Here is a 17,814-nt window from a genome sequence, read left to right on the forward strand (position 1 = left end):
TTTTCATGGTCTGAGAGACCTTCAGGAGCCTTTTGGCAAACTACAGACAGGATGCCCTGTGCCTTTTATTAAGGGGTGGCCTTTATCTGGCTACTCTACTATACAGGCTTGATTGGTGGATTGGTGCAGAGATGGTTCTCCTTCTGGAAGGTTCTCCTCTCTCCACAGAGGAATGCTGGACCTCCGACAGAGTGACCATGGGGTTCTTGGTCACCTCCCTGATTAAGGCTCTTCTCCCCTGATCGCTCAGTTTAGATGAACAGCCAGCTCTAGGATTATTCCTGCTGGTTCCAAACTTCTTCCATTTACGAATGATAGAGGCTGCTAATTGTGGAGACACATCCTTAAAATGTAGAAACCTCTAAGTGGTTTGAATACACATTTTAAGAATGTGTCACCACACTTTTTAGTCTAGTTGTCATTCTTTACACAACACTGGCAGAAGTATTCATACCCCATAGATTGTTCCATATACGACGCTACAACCACATATTTCAATATATTTTCTCTTTATTAGGCAACACACCTTGCACTGAATAAAACTATTCATACTTATTAGATGTTTATCCACTTTAATGCTGTGAAACCACAAATTACAATGCATTTTAGTGGGGTTTTATGTGATGACCAAAACAAAGTACAACGGTAAAAACATTTTGTTTGCTGCTGTTAACCTAAGCAAAACCTGAAAAGTTTGGCCTTTAGCTCCCACCAGTCAAGGCTTATAGAACCATTGGGTTATTTACAGCTTTGTCAATGTGTTTTGTCAATATGTTTCCTCCAGTTTTGAGGATGTAACAATGGCTCAAACAAATCTTATGGATTGTCAACAAAAAGGCTTGTCATTTCTAAAACATGAACATGGTTTGATATAAACACTGGATCACCAGTGACCTGAAGGACCTTCTTAACAAGAAAAAAAGAGCCTGCAGAGAGGAAGACAGGGGATTATTGAGGACTATACAGAAGCAACTTAAAGTCGAGATAAGAGACAGCAAGGAGGCGTACAAGATGAAGCTGGAGAGCAAGCTCCAGCAAAACAATATCAGAGATGTGTGGACAGGGATGAAGAAGATCACAGGCTTCAAGCAGAAGGATGATCGGACCGATGGAGGTCTGGATAGAGCCAATGAACTGAACACATTCTTCATTAGGTTCAGTTCAGAAACAAGCTCAGCATCCTCCTCTCCTGCTCACAGCCAAGCAGACATCTCACACTCCTTGACCTCCAGCTTTCCTGTCACACCTCAAATGTTTTATCTTCCACCATGGACCCTTCTGCTTCTACATGTTTGTCTTCAACCAAATCAGAAGATGCGGATGCTCCCTTTGCCACCCCCTTCCACCTGTGTGTCTCAAGAGGTCAGGGGAAGAGACAACTGCAAAGACTGAACCAGAATAAGGCTGCAGGTCCAGATCATGTCAGCCCTAGAGTCCTGAAGGCCTGTGCAGAGCAGTTCTGTGGGATTCTGCAGCACATCTTCAACCTTAGCCTGGCCCAGAAGAAGGTTCCGGTGTTGTGGAAGACCTCCTGTCTTGTTCCGGTACCAAATATAACTCACCCATCAGTCCTCAATGACTATAGACCTGATGCCCTGACATCCCACATCATGAAGGTCCTAAAGAGACTCCTGTTGGCCCACCCGAATAAGCAAAAGTAAATAAATTATCAGGACCCCCTTCAGTTTGCTTATTGCTGTGGAGTTTGTGAGACTGAAGGGTTGTGAGTCTAACCAGGTAGTCAGCAGCACAGGAGCACCACAGGGGACTGTACTCTCACCATTCCTTTTCACTCTGTATACCTCAGACTTCCAGTACAAGACAGACTCTTGTCATCTGCAGAAATACTCGGATGATTCTACAGTTGTGGGGTGGATCAGAGATGGACAAGAAGCTGAGTACAGGAAGGTGGTGGACCGCTTTGTGGCATGGTGTGGAAACAATCATCTCATCTTGAATGTGACTTAAACAAAGGAGATGATTGTAGATTTTAAGAGAAACAAGAATAAGTCAAAAACTATTTCTATCATGGGAGAAGAAGTGGAGGTGGTGGAGGAGTATAAATACCTCGGTGTTCACCTGGACAACAGACTGGAGAACCCTGAGCATCCTCTTCATGAGACTGTCCGACAACAACAGACTGTCTTCAGTCAGAGGCTTCTTCAGATCTACTGTGAGACAAAGCACTACAGGAGATCCAGGCAGAGACCTGCTGCCCGAAATCAGACTGCCAGCATCAGTTCCAACAAGATAGGGACGCCACTGAATTTGCGGACCGCAAATATCTAAAATCCAACCTAAAACTAACTGCACAGCGGTTTCTAAATTTTAGTAAATTTCTAATGTTTCAAAGCAGATCGGGTAAATCAAAGAGGACAACAAACAAGAAAGATTTCCAACTCTTTGAGGTTAAAGAGTTTAGATTATTACAAATATTTAGATTAATGTCATTTTATTGAGATTAAAGGCCAAATGTTGAGGAAACATTTAAGTCTATTTCAAGAATAAAGTCGTGTTAAGAATGGAGTTGGATAATGTTATGTTAACATAACATTAGTGTTTACGGTGTTAGTTCACCTAATTCAATTAAATAAGTTATTGTTTAATTCATTTATATATGTCTAGGCTAAACTAGAAATTAATTTAAAAAAATTATATGCTAATGTATTATATCTAAATGTAAATATAAAAATTGGAGCTATATACTATATATTTGTATATAATATAGGTAATATGTAATATTAAAATTTCTGAGAAACTGACCTTTGGGTTCAGACGGTAATACATCACTTTGTTTGTAACAAATCAATAGGATAAAATAGTTTGACACTAGATAGTTTGATAAATTGAGTTCAATAATGGTCTGATTTATTAATATGCATCTGTATGTCCTGTTCTACTAGCCACCATTACCCATTTATATTCACAGAGGACTGAAAAGTGAACTGCCCTTGTTTAGCTTCTCGTACACAGAAATTCAAACAGAGTGGTTACTCTTTCTACTCTAAACTATGTAATGACTCGCATAAGCTTGTAATGGCGTTTACGCGCTTCGTATCGCGCGGCAAAAAACGCGAACAGCTCATTAGGCATCATTGGACACTTTGCTAAAATAGGCGAACTGCTTCAAAAACGTTATACAGTGTTCTGTTGAAAAACGGAAAAAGTCAAGCAACAGGACGCATTTCCGCGTTTAAAAATAAACTACAACTACCATGAATCTCCTGAACCGGAAAAGCGAAATGTTTAGACGTGTTCAACTAACACAGGAGTTTGCTGAGACAGAAGACGTCCTCAGAAACACAAACCGCGGTTATTGTTCAAAAATGCTCCTGTCAGTTATTCGCCTGAATAAGTGACCCGTATTATTTATTGTCAGAGTTTGTTGGACTGCGAACCATCATGGGGACTGCGTTTGCCGTGGTCCTTGTTTTTGTCGGATGTTGTAGTAATGTGGTGTCTCTGGAGCTGCTGGTGAGGTCAGTCACAAACTTACAAGCCAGCGGGCTGCTGTTGGTTTTACAGCGCAGAGTTTGGTGCATGCAGCTGACTGAGGTGCACAAATGTTATCATATTTTTGTTTCTGCGTCAAACAGAGAGGGGTTTTAGCTCTGGTACAATGGGCACAAAACATTTCTGGTTAGAGTTTATTTAAAGTAGGAGTGTTAAGGTTTCAGTATGATAAATGTTGCCTAAACAAACTGGACCATGGGTTCTAAATGAATGTGTGGTAATCAGTATGTTACAACAAAAAGTAACCTCAAGAGACCTCTAAGCAGCAGTTTTCTAGTCTTGCCACAAATTCTCGGACGGATTTCTCAGTCCGTACTTTGATTAGGCCATTTTAATATATGAGTATGGTTGGATCGAAATTATTGCAGCCCAAAAAGTTTCATTTTGGTCTCATCTGGCACCATCTTTATCACATTCACTGTGGCTTCTATGTGGCTTGTGGTGAACTGTAAATGCATCCTCTTTTTGCTTTGTTTGTAACCATGGCATTTTTCACCTGTCTTCCATAAAAGCCAGATTTGTGGAGGGCCCAAATGAATCATCATTTCAACAGATTCTTCCACCTGAGCTGTGCATGGTAGCAGCTCCTCCATAGTTACCATGGGTCTCATGGCTGGTTCTCTGAATAATAATCTTTATGCCCAGCCTGTCAGTTTAGGTGGACAGCCATCTCTTGTTCTCACTGCAGGACCCAAATGCTGGCTCGTTTATTAATTAATTATTATTAATTACCTGCCTCCTTCGTCCAAGGCATGGATGTGCACATTTGTATCTTTACCATTTCCATATGATACATTGAACAGTGCTCCATACGATTTTCAAAGCCTAGGATGTTGTTTAATAACCAAGCTCTGCTTTAAACGTCTCAACTTGTTCTCGGATCTACCTTTTTGTTTTTGATTGATTTATTTGACCATGTAAGTCGGTTGAGAACCAGTTCTCCTTTACGACAATGACTGGCCTAGTAGCAGCATGAAAATCTGTTCGCTGATGTTCTCTAACAAACCTCTGAGGCCTTCACAGAACAGCAGGATTTATACTGAGATTAAACTACAAATTGGTGAACTTTACTCACTATTTGTGTTTGTCCTGAGGTCAGTGCTTTGAATAATATTTAGGAGTGTCAGAGATAACGGGCTGAATACAGTTCTATACAAAGCAGACTTTTAGGTTTTTATTTTTAAAACATCTTGAAAACTACGTATTCTTCTCCTTCTGCTTCACAATTATGCTCCGCTCTGAGCTGGTGGGTCACAGAGAAATCCCATTACAATACATTGAAGTTTGTGGCCATAACGTGACCAAATGTGGAAAGGCTCTACTTCTCTTTACTTCGTGTCCCTTTGGTAAACAATAACTAATTTCTCAGCTGCTTTTAAACCAGCATTTCTGTTTTTCAGAGAGTTTCCAGGATGCGGCAACATAGTCACCTTTGCTCAGTTCATCCTTATTGCCTTAGAAGGTTTCATATTTGAATCTAAACTTGGAAGAAAGAAACCAGCAATTCCTGTCAGGTAGAAAAAAACCCATTTATTACATTTAAATGTGCTACTGAAGTTCAGACCAAATGCTGATGTGGAATAAACATATTTATTCTTTGTTTCAGTAACTATGTTATCATGGTGACCATGTTCTTCACAGTCAGTGTCATCAACAACTATGCTCTCAACTTTAATATCGCCATGCCGTTACACATGATCTTCAGATCAGTAAGTGTCACTAATTGTTATGTTGAGCAACAAGCTCCTCCTTAAGCTGTGCCCTGTTGTTAACCCCTTCCTCTCTTCCACACAGGGATCACTAATAGCTAACATGATCCTGGGAATAATCATCCTGAAGAAGAGGTGACTCTTTCTCTACTCCCAGTTCACATGAAGTCCTTTCTGCTTTATTAAATATCTTCATGCTGATTTAGTACATCTCACCTTCTCTGCCTGCAGGTATTCAGCCAGCAAATATCTCTCTATTGTTTTAGTTTCCACTGGTATCTTCATCTGCACCATCATGTCAGCCAAACAAGTGGTGAGTCCTCTGCAGACGTGTTGTCTTTTCCAACCATTATTTTGCTTCTGTAATAATGCAGAACCTCTACTGGTTCATTTCAGCATGACGTGTCCAGTGATGGATCAGAGAAGCAAGGCTTTTATGCCTTTATGCGCTGGCTTATTGGTAAGTGTTAATTCAAGAAATTAGAATAATGAAAGGAGAAACAATACACCTACGATGCTGGGAAAAAGTGTTTGGCCCCTTTCAGATTTCCCAATTTTTACATCATGATTCATTGGGAATAACCTTGATTTCTGGAAAGCTGAGTTCAATTTGACTAGATGTGTAGAATAAAAACTTAACTATCTAAAAACATGATGTAAGAATGAAGACCTCAAAAGGCTACTGAATTTCTACTGTGATATGAGTATTGCATGCAGTAAAAATCAGATGATGATATATTATGCCGCCCAAATTTCGGGACTACAGCAAAACTACAGTGAGAGTCCTTATCCACATACTGAGGAAAAATGCAGCAGTGGTGAACCTTGCCAGTATTGGCCGGCCTACCAAAACTAGTGCAAGGGTGCATCCAACTGATTCAGAAGGTGACCAAACAACATCTAAATTAACAACATCTCATGATTCAACAATTGAGAAAGAGACTCCAATGTGAGCATAAGGAACACATAAGCCCATTTCACATTTCTCAAAAAAAAAAAAAAAAAACATCTTTATGATTGCCAAGACTTTTGGGAAAATAATCTATGGATCAACAAGACAAAGCTGGAACTTGTTAGAAGAAGTGGGTCCCATTGCATCTGGCATAAGATTATACCTACAGTCAAACAAGCTCAAGTGACTTTCAGAACTTGCCTTTCTGCAGCTAATTTTATAACCGTGGCTCCATGTTCAATCAGGCATCGCTATGTTGACCTTTGCCCTGCTGATGTCTGCAAGGATGGGCATTTTCCAGGAGACGCTCTACAAGCAGTACGGGAAGCACTCGAAGGAGGCGCTCTTCTATAATGTAAGCTTTCCTCCAACTCAGACGACCACAGAACGACGGGAACCTATCTAAGTGTTGGTTGGTTTTATTTGAACTCTCTGCGTGCGTTTTCAGCACTGCCTGCCTCTGCCCGGTTTCCTGCTTCTGTCCACAGACATCTACAACCACTGCATCCTCTTCAGCCAAAGCAGTGAGTTCAAACAGATGTACAATTCAGTAAACAAAAAGGGAAATTAACTTGCATGTGTTCAATCAGTTATTCGGGAATACCTGTTTATGCCACTAATCTTAGCAAATTCTGTTTATTTTTGCAGCTCCTGTTCTTGTTCCTGTGGTCGGGCTGACCATGCCGATAATGTGGCTCTACCTGCTGATCAATGTCATCACACAGTATCCTGTCATTTTCTAATTTGCATGGATTCATCTGTTGAGGTGGTGCTACATTTACCAACCTGCTCTTTCTAAGAATTGTAATGATTCAGCCCCAAACTACAATTCTAGGTGTTTCAGTCAGTATCGTTACTGGTTGCTTGATAATAGGCACTATTTTAGTTGCCTCGAAACATTCTAGCTTCTTGCATAAGTTTTACAATAAAAGTTCAGTTTTCCACGTAGACAGTTCGCTTAAACTTCTACTAAAAACACAAACTAAAAACTCCGCTGTGGGGATTTGTATCTCCATCAGCATCTCTTTTGCTGGTTTTGTTTTAGTGATTGAAAATAAACATCAAGAAAGAACTTCAAGAGATGTTGAGGAGTTAGTTCAACCATTTGATTCTAGTGGGTTGGAGCAGGAATGCATCTTAAAGTTGCAGAACAGTGGCTCTTCAGGACTGGAGCTGGAGACCCCTGCTGTATTTCACAACATCACGTTCATTTTATCCAGTTTGGATATTTAGGTCCATAATATCAAATCCAAAAGCATTTTATTTACATGTTTTAATAATAATAAATGGGAGGAAAACTCCAATACTGTTACAAAGCAATGTAACTTTTCAAACCTTTGACGCTTTATGAAAGTTAATTCTCTTCAGGTAAGTAACCACAGAAGAGCCTGTTCAGTATTTCTTTGACCATTTTCTGTAAGTGTTGTTGCAGACTTTAACCCTTTCTCCAGGTATGTGTGTATCCGCGGCGTCTTTATCCTGACCACTGAGTGCACTTCTCTGACCGTCACCCTGGTGGTGACCCTCAGAAAGTTCCTCAGCCTCATCTTCTCCATCCTTTACTTCCAAAACCCCTTCACCACCTGGCACTGGGTGGGCACGGCTGTGGTTTTCATGGGCACTCTGCTGTACACGGAGGTCTGGAGCAGCATGCGGGGTGCCAAAGTCAAGGCGAAGAAGGCAGAGTGACGAAGGAGGGACTTCTTGCAGATTAAACAAAATCGGCCCCATTGGTTACGGTTAAATTGTTTTTGAATCTCCTGCGCTAGTTTTATACAATTAAGGTAATTTTGGTTTCATACTTGAACAAAATCCAGTTTTAAGAAGGTGCTGATAATATTTTACTATTTCTGTGAACAAATGTCTTGGAAAGACCGAAAGTGATGGGCACAAAATCTTTTGCAATCTCCTAAGCTTTCATGCCTCGAAAAATGTTTTTTTGACATAATTATTCACTGGCCACTTTATTAGTTACCCCTTGCTGGTACTGCATTGGACCCCCTTTTTCCTGAAGAGCTTTAATTCTTCGTGGCATAGATTGGTGTCAGTAACATTCCTCAGAGATTTTGGTCCACATTGACATGATGGCATCACACAGTTGCTATAGATCTATCTGAATGTATCCGCTGGTATCGGTCACTCTGCCTGTGCAAATTGTAACCTAGCTGGCAGGAGTGACACACCTTGGTGGTCTGCTGCTGCTGTAGCCCATCTGTTCAAAGGCTCAACATGTGAATTCATACATGGTATTGCACTGACTGTTGTTGAAACAAGGGTTTACTTGAAGTACATATGTCTTTCTATCACCTTTCACCAATATCTCCTCTAATTTTAACTGTTTCACATCTAAGTTTCAATGTTCCTCATGCTCAGCTTGAACTGCCATGCAATTGGCTGATTTGCCATTTGTGGTAACAAGGATTTGAACAGTTGTACTTAATAAAGTGGCCATTGTGTGGATATTCTTTCCATTTCCAAAAAGCATGGAGGTTTATCCGCTACTTCAACTTATGTTGAAGTTGGGAAATTTGATTAGTCAACATGTCTCAACACTGATACATTTTATGCACATTGGTACAGATTAAATCAGAGTTTGCCTGTACCATCCTTACCAGCATTTACATATGGAGCCCATGTTTGGAATGAGCTAAAAAGAAGGGGGCCCTAGATGAGATTGTCCACATATTACATAATGACCCCAAGTTAAATGTCTATATAGGAATGATGTATATCAACATTGTGTAAAAAGTGAGAAACCTATAGGTGCCGTCACGTTTGAAACCCGGCCACTTCCTACATGGAGCGTCCGATTTACAGTTGGACCCAAGCAAGAAGTCCACTTTAAGCCGTGGCCAATTTGGTGCCCATCCAGCCCGAGTACAACCCATAGGGGGCCCCCAGACACATTGGCTCGGATGAAACCAATAAATCCAGTATTTTTGGTCTTTTCATGAAATTTGTTGGCCAAAAGTCACCAGAACTACCTTTTGTTTTAGCATTCGTACCGCAGTAGCATTCATTGATCGATGGTGCAGTTTTTTTGTGTGTCTTCTCCGTAATAATGCTGTTTAGGTATTTATTTTTTAAAGTGTGAAGCCCTTTCATGCAGAACCATGAGTCTGCAGGTTATTTATTTGACTCCCAGCTCTGTTGTCTCTACTAGTGTTTGTCTACACTCCAAGCGCTCCGAAATTAAACTTATTTTAATAGATCAGCCGCTGTTTCCTTGTGTTCTTTAATAATTATTATGTAACATGATTTTTATTTTTCTTCCCCACATCCAACTCTGGGACAGACAGTTCCCTCTCGCCTCACTGATTTTAACAGTCATTGGACCAATCCGAACAGCTGTAGTTCAGCTCCTTCCAATGGCAGCGCAGGTTACTCCCGCGGAGAGGTGGGAGAGGCCGCTAGGAACAGCTGTGAGGATACATCATCCAGATTATTTCATTTAAATCGCTGTGGTGCTGATAGAACCCCGGAGTTCGGTGTGTTCGGATGGGGGGAACCAGTCCGAGTCGCTTCTCTGCGGAGGATGGAGGAGGAGGAGGAGTATTTTTTGTGAAGGGCATTCGGGTGAGTGGAAGCTCCGTGGAAATCAGACTGCACGTTTTGGCTGAAATTTCGGCGCTACGGGTCTGTGCATCAGAACAGCGGTTATAGTCGGTGTTATTTCCACGGTCGGTGTCATTCTGGAAAGACAGAAACTTTACTTCCCTGAGTTTGTTGGTCGCTGAGCTCAAAGCGCCTCCAGCCGCTGTGGTAAATAAAGACAAAGCACAGCTTGTCACTCATTCAGCACATGGAAATGAAACGCAACGCGCGTTTCGTTTATAACTTCACCACCTTGCAAAAGTATTCATGCAGCAGGTGCTTTTCCCCGTTTTGTCACGTCACAACCACACGCCAGTGGATTTTATGTGATCAACACAACGTGGTGCCTATTTCTGAAGTAGAGCAAAAAGTTCACATGGTTTTTAAAATGTTCTTTTACTCATCAAAATCTGAAACGTGCGTTGTATGAGTCAGTACTTTGTAGATCCACGTCTTTCAGGGTATGTCTACCTCTATATATCTCACAATAACCTGTGGAGATCCCTGGCAGGTGGTGCTCCTATCAGTAAAGTGCATGTATGTTTTTGTTGTCCTCAGCTGTCAGACAGAGTCATCAACCGGATGAAGAATTCGTCACAGGCCAGCTGTCCTCGCATCCCACCTGAACCACAAACCCAGGAGCCCTTGTCACTTCTCCTGACTCCTCCCTCACCACCATTTTTGCCTACTCCTGCTCACACTCCGGCTGTACCCAAGTCTCCATCAGTGGAAGCTGCTCCTCTTGTGAAACTAATTCCCCCTCCTCCAGTGAAGTTCCACTCACTTCCTCCACCTTTACTGGATTCTACAGAGCCCCCTCCATCTCTGGAGTCAAAAGCTCCATCTGCCACTTCTTCAAGGGCTGAAAACTCTGAAGTGCCTGAATCTTTTACTCCACCCTCTGCTGTAGAACCAATTGTCCTACCACCACATAATTACTTTATGCCACCTCATAAAGATCCAGAAACACAGACCTGTTCTCCGATAGAGGAACAAGCCGTTCCTTTTCCAAATGGGGGGTCGCCTCCTCCATCGGAGCTTTCATCTCTTTCCTCTGAATGTCTGAAACCAGCACTTACTGAATCAGCTGCTGTTGCACCTCTTGTGTCTGCTGCCACATCACCTTCACAAACCGAAACAGTTCAGGTTTCTACAAGTGTTAAGTCTCCACCAGTTAAGCCAGTAATCTCACCCTCACCTCTTGATTCTCCTTCAACCAAAGTTGGAGCTTCTCCCTCAGACAAAGAGGCGGCTCCCGTTGTTGAAGTACATTCATCTTCGCATTTATCTCCTCCAGAGTTCTCTTCAGATGAAGTTTCACTGTCATGTCAGTGTGAAGAGCTCGCTGTAGTTCATGTACCTGGAAATGTGCCCCCTCCAGGGCTGGAAGTACCACCACCAGAGGAGCCAGCTGCCATCGATGGAGAGCCCCCAGTTACCACATTTCTGCCTGCTGTTGAAGATGAAGAACCTGCCACTGTACCACCACCTGCAGCAGGTTAATGAACTTTTATGTATTCATAAACAGGAGTGTTTGCATTTCTACTTGTGGTGCATTGAAGTGCTGCTTGAAAGGAGCACCGTTTATTATTGTGCTCATTTATGCAGCTATAAGGTCTTCTTGAGATTGAGTCATGTGAAAAGATTAGGACATCCCATTCTGGTGTTTCAAAAGAACTGCTCACATGATGATGTCTAATCGTTTTATTTATCTCTGGTGAGGAACATTTACCCTTTTCTCATTAAACAAAACATAGCAGGTAAAATATGTATTCTAGCTGAGGAATAAGTTAGCATAGCGTGCCCTCAAATAGCTTGCCAGATAACTTCAGTGAGACTTCTTGTAGCCATCTATCAGTCTCTGACACCATTCAGGAAAGTTTTACATCACCCCAGATCAACTCTGAGATCAAGATCTGGGCTTTAATTTGCCCAGAACTTTCAATTTCTTAATTCTCATCCAGTACTTGGAGGATTGACTGTTTTTATTTTATTTTGATTTTTAGGTCACCATCATGTTCTGCTTCAGTATTAATTTTGTACAGTTGATCTCAAATTTTCCTGAAGCCACCTCTGATACACAGAATTCATGGTGGATTCATTGATAGTGAACTGGCCAGGTCCTGTTGCACCAAAGCGTCCCCAGACCATGACACCCCCGCCACCATGCGGGCATGCTGTGTGGTTTATGCCAAACATGTCCTCTGTTCTGGTGTCCAAAAAATATCAAATTTAGACTCTCCTGTCCAATAACCATTATTCCAGATGTCCTGATCTGCATTCACTTTAGTCTGTGTTTTGTGTTTATACTAAAGAGCAAAGAGTTTCCTCCTTCTCTCCCATGAAAGTAAAGCTAGTGCAGCCCCTTCATTGTTGTGCAGGCATTTACTTTCACATTAACGGAACAAGAACCTGCTGTGGTGTCATTTTAGGATTTTGGAGACTTTTATTAGCACCCTGCGGTCTGTTTTCAGGTGAACTTGTCTTGACAACCAGAGCAGGCATGTTGTACTTGTAGACTATTTTTTAGACAGTGGAATGGCTGATTTCAAATTCTTGCTCGTTTGTTACCTGCTGGGGGAGCTGTTGAGTTACACTTCAGTAACTTTCAGGTTATTACTACTTTAATGGAGTAAAAAAAATGAAATGCACACCTTCATTTTGTTTTCACTTCTAAATGTTTGTCGCAGCTCAACGCCAATAAGAAAATCAGATATTTTTTTTTCTCTGCACAAAATGTCATTTGTAACAGTACCTATTTCTGCTGTAGTGTTGGAAGAGGAACTGAGAGAGAAGATCAGAGCAGAGATGGAGAGAAATCTGCAGGAGGAGATCAACCAGAAGAGACAGGAGCTCCAGCAACAGTAAGGAAACAGGACTGTGAGACTTCCTGTCAAATATCACCAAGTCAGTTTTATTCTTTGCTTTAGCTGAAATATAATAGAGCTTTTTAAATAACAGTAATATTTTATTATCTTAATATACAAGTAAATTAATTACAAGTTTACTACTGGGTTGGCTAGTTGCATTTCTGCAATTGTTTCTTGATTTAAAAGAGTCAACATAAAGCCATCAATTCAAGTGCTAAAAATAGAGTGCACATTTTTAGTTTGCTGATGATAAACAGACCAAGAACCCAAGTAGATGAACAAAGCAAATAGACAGTAAATATAGTAAAAATCTAATTACGCATAAACAAGTTGGCCTAAAAAAATTAGCAAATTAAGTAGATGCTAAGGTTCTCTTTTGCTCTTAATTAAAAATGTCATTTATAGAGAATAAGAGAAAGGTTTAGAAAGTTTATTTATTTATTTTTATCTCCTGATATTTAATGGATCAGTTGTGTTTAATCAGTATGCAGGAAAAAACCCTACAGAAAATCCTCATGTCTGAGTTGAAACCAGCAGGAATCATCCCTGCATCAGCTAAATACCTGTATGTTTTCCAGCAGACTATGGTTTGTGTTTGTAAAGGCTAGAGGAGATGCAAGCTCTGACCCGAGCGGAGGCGACGGTGGCAGCCCAGGCTCAGGTGGCGGAGCAGGTGAAAAAGACTCTGGAGGCCGAGAGAACGTCGCTCATGGAGAAGCTGACAGAGTCCATCACGAAAGAGAAGATGGGGACAGAAGATGAGAAGCTCAAGGTGCAGCTTTACGTAAGCAGAAGAACACATTCTGGACTTTTGTATGTAACAGAATCTCTGTCTTTACCACAAACGTTCATCGTCTTACTGTGTTTCTTATTCTGGTGTTTCAGTGGATGGAGCTGAAGGTAGGGCAGGAGGAGCTTTATTCATGCATGTCTGACTTTTGCATGTTTACTCTGCTCTAGTCACACCTAAAGCTTAGGGTGTTAATTGGTGCTGTTAGTTTCTGTTCAGAACGAAGAAATGTTTGTAGAAGCATGTGGATGATGGGTGTGTATAATCTGAACACACAGCACCTTGCAAAAGTATTCACACCCCACGGACATTTCCGTTTTGTTGCTTTACAACCACAAACTTCAGTGTATTTTGTTAAGATTGTATCTGACAGACCAACATAAAGTAGTGCATAATTTGCGAAGTAGGTCCAAAATTAAACATTGTTTGGAAATTTCTTACAAATAGAATGCACCCCAGGCAATTTAGAAAACCATGTTTCCTTTTTTTTTTGTACATTGCACATTTTGTGCTACTTTGTGTTCGTCTGTTTCATAAAACACCAATAAAATACGTTGGGACTTTGGTTGTAACCTGACAAATTCTCCAACGTATGACTATTTTTTGCAAGGCCCTGTGCTGATGTTGAATGTTGAACTCATGCAGGCTCACCAGCTCAAGGAGAGAGAGAAAGAGATGAAGAAGCGGGATGAGCTCTACAAGGAGCAGGTTTCCAAACTTGAAGCAAAGGTAAACTAAGATTTTAGGAAGAGTATTTACCAGTTCAGAGTGCTTGAGGGAGGTACAGTGCAATTATTTTAAAACGCAGTATTAGATTGTTTCCTCTGTATTTAGGAAGACAAATTTCTAACGAGTAATAAAAAAGAAACCTCAGGGCATCTGCATTGTATTTGCAAGCAAATTAAAGGCCATAATGACTAATTTGTGTTTATCTTTAAGTTTCCACTGAGGCTTTAAATGCGATGACATTCAAAATGGACTTCGTTGACTGGTTGTGTCCAACGTTGATTCAGAGAGAATAGGAGCGAGAACTCTGTCTGAGAAGGTTATTTGATGAATGTCTCAGAAGATGAATAGTGTCTCTGAATACTTATACAAGGATGGTGATAAAAAGAGATTACGGCAAAGAGAATGTTGCCACAGTGCATCAAACCCACAGAGAAACATAGTGGCAGCTGTATTTTTGTGGTGTTTTCTTGCTAATTTGGCCCTTGAAAATCTGCATTAAAGTAGAACTAACAGGCCTTTAAGAGCCGAGAGTCTTGCTGGTTGGTAGGAGATCAAATACTTGTCATGCAATAAAATGCAAATTAATTACTTAAAAATGACACAATGTGATTTTTCTGGATTTTTGTTTTAGACCCTCACATTTGAAGAGTAGCTACCTATGATAAAAATTTAAGACTTCTACATGCTTCGCAAGTGGGAAAACCTGCAAAATCGGCAGTGTATCAAATACTTGTTCTACACACTGTATCTCTGCTCATGCAGTTCACACACATTAAAATGAGGTATATAATATGTGCATTTCAGAAAAATGCACCCTTTTTTATGTAAATAACAGACAGCGCAAAATGCTTTGGATTCTGAAAGAAATTCCTAACTGTTCCCTTCAGAGATGACATAAAAATACCGTCTGCTGAAAGCTCATGGTAATTTTGACCCGTTAAAAAGAAAGGGGAGGCAACATGCTTTACAAAAACTGGACTGTGATGTTACAGAAGGTAGTGAGTTGTGCTGTATATTTTGCTAATTATTTATTTTATTTATATCAGATAAATTGCTTTAACTGTTTAAAAGCACATACCCAACACCCCATGATACAAACCAAAGACCCTAAGTTATCACTGTGCAGGCAACACAAGTGTTTCTTTTCATTCTTAGAATAGATTACAAATTAGTACAGTGCATATTTTACAATCTGAAACATAAATCGCTCAGTTCTATATATCCTTTAAGTAATTATTTTATGAATCATTTAATACAATTACATGTTCTCAACATCACACCCTCTGTTTCTCTGATTCAATATTTGCACAAACTGTTGTTTTCCGTTCAAATTTCTTCTCATTCTGATTGGAACATGGAGGTATGTAGAGTTGAGGCTTTTTTATTAGCTGTGACTTAGCAGTGAGAGAAGCACTATCAGGTTTATCTGGTTTTTACCCGACCTTTGCCACTAAGGGGCAGTGAGACTCAATTTTCCTATGAACCAGTGGAGGTGAATCATCTATTTACTTTTTTGCTAAACACGTATTTCATTTCTGTGTGTTCTCTTCACAGTTTGCAGAGTTTTGCAAAGTTTCCACTGAAAACTTCCAGAAAGGCAAAGAAGAGACTCACAAGCGTTTTGTGTAAGTTTTCACTATTTTGTTCACTAGTTTGTAAATGACATCAAAGTCAAAAACATGTAAGACTATTTAGAACCTGTTGTGTAACAGTGTAAAATCCTGATGACGAGTGATTAAAAGGGCAACAAGAAAGAAGGCCTCGTTGAGAGATTTTTTTTTTCCCTTGCCAGTAAAACATCATCACGTTTTACTGGCAAGGGAAAAAAAATCTCTATTGGCCCTCATGTATCAAACGCACACACAGTGGAAAAATGAGGGCATATGGGAAATTTCATACTTTAATTAGAGATTTAATTATTGGGATGTGAGGGTAGGATGGGCACCAATCCCATGTCAGATCTCGGATCATTTTTGCAAGATTATATCGGTGTGGATTTGGTGGGGCAGCAGAGGAAATAAAACTGTGTCGGACAATTATTAGTCCAAACTAGTGTAGAATTAGCAGTGCAAGATTTCAAGGAATGTTTGTGAGTTACTTTTGTTTATCCGTCAATTTAATAACAAAACTTTATTTAAAACTTCTTTAGTTTCTAACACATTATACATTCTTAGAAAGCTGTGACTGAGCTCAGGATTACACAGGAGGATAGCTGTTGAAGCCTACTGTACGAATCTGGATTGTGTGTGAGATTAATTATTGACTTTTTTCACAAAAGATTTTTAAAAAAAAATCTTCTGCAATGCACATGTCTTGTGCATAGAAATCACTTGTTTTTACCGTCTTGCAAATTGTGGTTTCTGATTTGTTTTGATCATACACAGGGATTGGCCAGTAAACGCTTGGTTTTGTGAATCAGACATGGAGCCTGACCTACAATCAATACTGCTACAGAAACTACACTGTTTTCTTTTGATAAATGAGTCCAAGTGTCTGTTTTAGTGTTTTTCTCTTTGTGTTCCTTCCCGTCAGACGTTTTAACATCCAGCCTCTGTGCGGAGACCTTCAGGGTCAAATACTGAAATGCTACAAGGAAAACGCAGGGAGAACTCTGACCTGCTCGGGTATTGCATCGGCCTACATGCAATGTGTGGACAACGCCAAGAAAGTAAGAATTAAAATCTAAACTCTCTTTGGAGGTCCCTCCTTTAATCTCTCATCAATTTTTAAGCTTGTTTGTTTCCTCTTTTTCTGCAGGATAAACTGATCACTGGGGGTTAAAAGGAGGCAAAGACATTTGCGGCTGCAACAACATAAAAATAAACTAAAATCAAGACACCGAGAAGTGAAAACGGTCCAATTCAGCTGCTTTAAATACCTGAAGAGTTTTCCACAGATCTTTCTGTGATGTAGAAATCAAGTGGTTTTGTCATCTCACGTACACAAACCAGTTTGGCTTTAAATGAATAACACTCGGTATCGGTTACTGTAAAACCCTCTGTGCCACTACAGAAGCAAACAGGATTTTTAAAGGCAAACGAAATGAAGATGCACTTCACTATTTAGTTTGATCATTTGTATGTATGAGTGCCTTGAATTCAGGAAAGTGGATATATGAAAAGCTATGCAAGGAGATGAGTTAATGCTGTGCAAAAACAACAACCAAATCCATCAGTGAAGTTTGGAAATAATGGAGTTCAATGTCTAAGGAAAATCCGAATAAATAAAGCTCTACCTAAAGAACTGACCTGTTGGATGTTTTTCCTGTATTTTTAAAGGAACAACCCTGTTGACAGAGAGTTTCATTGCTTTAAAACCTGATCCTCCTGATGGACCCGAGTTCAGCTGTAGCAGGAAACCATCTTCCTCACAAGACAAAGCAGTGCTTTGGTCTAAGCTGTACATTCCTCACTGAACGTGTCACATGTTGGCAGATAAGTTGATGGACAAAGCAAATGGTAAACAGTGAAGTCGTGCCACAGATGAAGTTGGATTGGTGCCATGAAAGTTGTTTTTTTTTTCACAAGTGTCACCGCCACTGGTGGTGAAGAACAAGTCCTACAACCGCCAACATAAGTAAACCTTATTCTACGCTCACCGGTCACTTTATTAGGTACACCTGTTCAACTACTCGTTAACCCAAATTTTTAATCAGCC

At 40.4% G+C, this 17,814-nt stretch overlaps 2 protein-coding genes across 6 annotated transcripts; both read left to right on the top strand.

Moving 5' to 3' along the window:
• The first annotated feature begins 3,078 nt into the window (after positions 1 to 3,078).
• Positions 3,079 to 9,388, top strand: slc35b4 (solute carrier family 35 member B4). The gene is made up of 10 exons (XM_047345973.1): positions 3,079 to 3,479; positions 4,914 to 5,027; positions 5,120 to 5,222; positions 5,308 to 5,357; positions 5,454 to 5,535; positions 5,619 to 5,682; positions 6,420 to 6,529; positions 6,623 to 6,698; positions 6,823 to 6,898; positions 7,626 to 9,388. The coding sequence occupies exons 1-10, from the start codon at positions 3,403 to 3,405 to the stop codon at positions 7,861 to 7,863; spliced, it is 990 nt and encodes a 329-aa protein (XP_047201929.1). The 5' UTR covers positions 3,079 to 3,402; the 3' UTR covers positions 7,864 to 9,388.
• Positions 9,389 to 9,518: 130 nt separating this feature from the next.
• Positions 9,519 to 17,404, top strand: LOC124855825 (leucine-rich repeat extensin-like protein 3). 5 transcript variants are annotated; one of them, XM_047345939.1, is made up of 9 exons: positions 9,519 to 9,750; positions 10,327 to 11,266; positions 12,539 to 12,632; positions 13,242 to 13,410; positions 13,524 to 13,538; positions 14,074 to 14,157; positions 15,712 to 15,782; positions 16,690 to 16,825; positions 16,915 to 17,404. In XM_047345939.1, the coding sequence occupies exons 1-9, from the start codon at positions 9,673 to 9,675 to the stop codon at positions 16,936 to 16,938; spliced, it is 1,611 nt and encodes a 536-aa protein (XP_047201895.1). In that variant the 5' UTR covers positions 9,519 to 9,672; the 3' UTR covers positions 16,939 to 17,404. The 5 variants fall into 5 exon arrangements, with proteins under 5 accessions (XP_047201895.1, XP_047201913.1, XP_047201887.1 ...); XM_047345931.1 differs by having other exon boundaries at positions 9,520 to 9,750; positions 13,242 to 13,422; XM_047345965.1 differs by lacking the exon at positions 9,519 to 9,750 and adding an exon at positions 9,767 to 10,229 and having other exon boundaries at positions 13,242 to 13,422.
• The last annotated feature ends 410 nt before the right edge of the window (positions 17,405 to 17,814 follow it).

The sequence above is a fragment of the Girardinichthys multiradiatus genome, chromosome 2, assembly GCF_021462225.1.
Source record: "Girardinichthys multiradiatus isolate DD_20200921_A chromosome 2, DD_fGirMul_XY1, whole genome shotgun sequence".
NCBI classification, from domain to species: Eukaryota; Metazoa; Chordata; class Actinopteri; order Cyprinodontiformes; family Goodeidae; genus Girardinichthys; species Girardinichthys multiradiatus.

Bases quoted from the DNA above. Each gene is read 5' to 3' on its own strand.
- slc35b4 (XM_047345973.1), top strand. From the start codon at position 3,403: ATGGGGACTGCGTTTGCCGTGGTCCTTGTTTTTGTCGGATGTTGTAGT. The intron at 5,223-5,307 runs GTAAGTGTCACT...TCTTCCACACAG, and splicing joins TACACATGATCTTCAGATCA to GGATCACTAATAGCTAACAT. The intron at 6,530-6,622 runs GTAAGCTTTCCT...GTGCGTTTTCAG, and splicing joins AGGAGGCGCTCTTCTATAAT to CACTGCCTGCCTCTGCCCGG.
- LOC124855825 (XM_047345931.1), top strand. From the start codon at position 9,673: ATGGGGGGAACCAGTCCGAGTCGCTTCTCTGCGGAGGATGGAGGAGGA. The intron at 9,751-10,326 runs GTGAGTGGAAGC...TGTTGTCCTCAG, and splicing joins TTTTTGTGAAGGGCATTCGG to CTGTCAGACAGAGTCATCAA. The intron at 11,267-12,538 runs GTTAATGAACTT...TTTCTGCTGTAG, and splicing joins TGTACCACCACCTGCAGCAG to TGTTGGAAGAGGAACTGAGA.